At 36.5% G+C, this 1970-nt stretch overlaps 1 protein-coding gene across 1 annotated transcript in view; it reads left to right on the top strand.

The window, feature by feature from the left end:
- Nucleotides 1-842: 842 nt before the first annotated feature.
- Nucleotides 843-1970, top strand: part of LOC101861193 (putative uncharacterized protein DDB_G0289263) — a gene marked incomplete at its 3' end in the record, with an annotated part of 5095 nt that continues 3967 nt past the window's right edge. The window contains 1 exon segment of the mRNA XM_035968633.1: nt 843-949. Within this exon segment, the coding sequence (XP_035824526.1) occupies nt 853-949 (97 nt within the window).

Below are 1970 nucleotides of genomic sequence, written 5' to 3'. Positions count from 1 at the left end.
GCATCATCATCATCATCATCATCATCATCATCATCATCATCATCATCATCATCATCATCATCATCATCATCATCATCATAATAATAATAACGATAATACATGTGCATGGAATAATGATAATGATAAGGATAATATTAGTATGATGATGACATTGGTCAAGTTTAGTACATGGGTGGTTTACGGATGCTCTGTTGTGGTTAATTGCTCCTTCTTTCCTATCAAACATCTATCGTCCTTATCTCCCCTCCTCCTTTGTGTGCGTATATTGCTCTCTTGTAACACCTCTAATATTCGCCACTCATTATTATGACTGGCTCGCGTTGCTTAAGTGTTGTAAACTTGTAGATAACTTTTAAAAAGTTATTTTTCAATCAAACAATACAGAAATCTTCGACACTTCTTCTATGACCTAATTGTGTTGAAGCGCCGTAAAAGTCTTACTAAAACGAAACTAGTAAGTAACAAATGATCCCTTTTAAGCGCAAGTGGGATATCCCGAAAAATGCTGTTTTGAGAAAATATCAGGTAAAGTTTTTGAACCCTTGTTAAGTCTCTTTAAAAGGCAAGGAGAGTTTTCTCTATAACTTATCAATAAATATACACGCAAATGAAACCAAACTTCTCCTATAGGTAGGGCCTCTGGCTAGGGCAGTGCCCACTTTTGGTTTAGGTCAAGATTTCTAGAAACCCCCGAAATCTGGGTTAACCCGCTTGTCTTTAAAAACGTCCAATTGTGTTGCAAGTGCCGTAAAACTCTTACTTAAACGAAACTAGTAAGTACCGAATGGGGACCTCACGCTGGATCTTTACGGTACTTATTAACCGTGTCGTCTGCTCCTCAGACCTGCTGCAATGACGAGGACACTAAATCTTTACTCACTCACACGTGCTGCAGGACTGCTGGCTTTGCTCCTGATTTCTCTGCTCGATGTTTGTTCGACGTCTGTGGGTGAGTAAAATGCACGATTTCATGTTCTTTTTCTTTTTGTTTAGTTTCCCTGTCTTGGGTTTTTCTTCTTTTTTTCCCCCCCTGAACTCCTTTTTTTTAAAATGTATCTTTTCTGGCCATTCTTTCTTTCTTTCTTTCTTTCTTTCTTTCTTTCTTTCTTTCTTTCTGTCTGTCTGTCTGTCTTTCTTTCTTTCTTTCTGTCTTTCTTTCTTTCTTTCTGTCTTTCTTTCTGTCTTTCTTTCTTATGTTTTTATTTTTGGCTCGAAAAGTTATCTGCTCGACGGCTGCAGGTGAGTTCACTGTTCAATTCCATATTTTGTTTGTTTGTTGTTGGGTTTTTTGTGTGTGTGTATTGTTGTTGTTGTTGTTTGTTTTTTTTTACTTCATTTTATTTTAACTTTGTTGTTTGTATGATTTTCTGTTTTTATACAGTTTACTCCTACTTTTTCTAGTTTCTTTTTGCTCGTGGTTTCTCTGCACATGTTTGTACGACGGCTGTGGGTGAGTTCACTGCTCAATTACATTTTTGGTTTTTGTTTGGTTTTTTTGTTTGTTTGTTGGGTTTGTTTATTTTTTGGGTTTGTACCACATTCCTACTTTTTCCAGTTTCTTTTTGCTCCTGCTTTCTCTGCTCATCTTTGGACGACGGCAGTGTGTTTGTGTGTGTGTGTGTGTGTGTGTGGGTGTGTGTGTTTAACACTTTACTTTATTTTGGTTGTTGTTTGCATGCTTTCTTTTTTTTTTCCTCTCTTTGTTCCTATTTTTTCTATTTTCTTTTTGCTCGTGATTTCTCTGCTCAATGTTTGGACGACCTCTCACAGCAGGGTGAGTTAATAAATGCACAGTTCAATTTTCTTGTGGTTTTGTATTCGTGTCTTAAACATTTGCAGATACACGTATTTTTTGCTTTTGCTGCAGTTATTGTTGTTGTTTTGGTGTTGTTGTTGTTGTTGTTGTTGTTGTTGTTGTTGTTGTTGTTGTTGTTGTTGTTGTTGTTGTTGTTGTTGTTGTTGTTGTTGTT

The sequence above is a fragment of the Aplysia californica genome, unplaced genomic scaffold (assembly GCF_000002075.1).
Source record: "Aplysia californica isolate F4 #8 unplaced genomic scaffold, AplCal3.0 scaffold00071, whole genome shotgun sequence".
Lineage (NCBI taxonomy): Eukaryota > Metazoa > Mollusca > Gastropoda > Aplysiida > Aplysiidae > Aplysia > Aplysia californica.
Note: the sequence above shows the minus strand (reverse complement) of the source record. Positions and strands in the feature narration are given on the sequence as shown.